General features: G+C 32.5%; 1 protein-coding gene across 1 annotated transcript in view; it reads left to right on the top strand.

The window, feature by feature from the left end:
* The window catches only part of EMH_0020900 (uncharacterized protein), a gene marked incomplete at both ends in the record, with an annotated part of 1965 nt that extends 1910 nt beyond the window's left edge, over positions 1-55 (top strand). Inside the window, one exon of the mRNA XM_013501656.1 lies at positions 3-55. Coding sequence (XP_013357110.1) covers positions 3-55 — 53 coding nt within the window. The remainder of the gene's footprint in view (positions 1-2) is intronic.
* Positions 56-510: the final 455 nt, after the last annotated feature.

The raw sequence follows: 510 nt of genomic DNA, 5'->3' as shown, positions 1-510 counted from the left end.
CAGCAGCAGCAGCAACAGCAACAGCAACAGCAGCAGCAGCAACGCTGCCTCCTGAGGAGAGTACCCCTGAAACGGTGGAGGGTTTGGGTTTTTCTGCGAGAAGAAAAGAAGAGCTCACAAAACCAGAAGAAGGCAAATGTTATTCACAAATAGCTGATGAGGCAATTAAAGAAGAAAACGCGTTGATACAGAAAGCTAAAGAAAATGGTGCGGCTGATGCTCGCTATGTTTCTCCTCGTTTCACTCATAAATACACACAATAAAACAAAATAAATAAATAAATAAATAATATATAAATTATGTAGTTTTATTTATATATGTTTATTTATATACACCGAAGGAAACAAAGAGTTGAATCCCGTGTTCAGCTAGCAGCGAAAAATACAACACATATACAACACCACGCAGAAACAGCTGCACACAGAAAATAAAATGTAATAAAATATAATAAAATATTATAAAATATATAATAAAATATATAATAAAATATATAATAAAATATATAATAAA

Source organism: Eimeria mitis, genomic scaffold, assembly GCF_000499745.2.
Source record: "Eimeria mitis Houghton genomic scaffold, Emh_scaff729, whole genome shotgun sequence".
Taxonomy (NCBI): Eukaryota; Apicomplexa; class Conoidasida; order Eucoccidiorida; family Eimeriidae; genus Eimeria; species Eimeria mitis.
The sequence above is the reverse complement of the archived record's forward strand: the minus strand, read 5'-3'. Positions and strand labels throughout refer to the sequence as shown.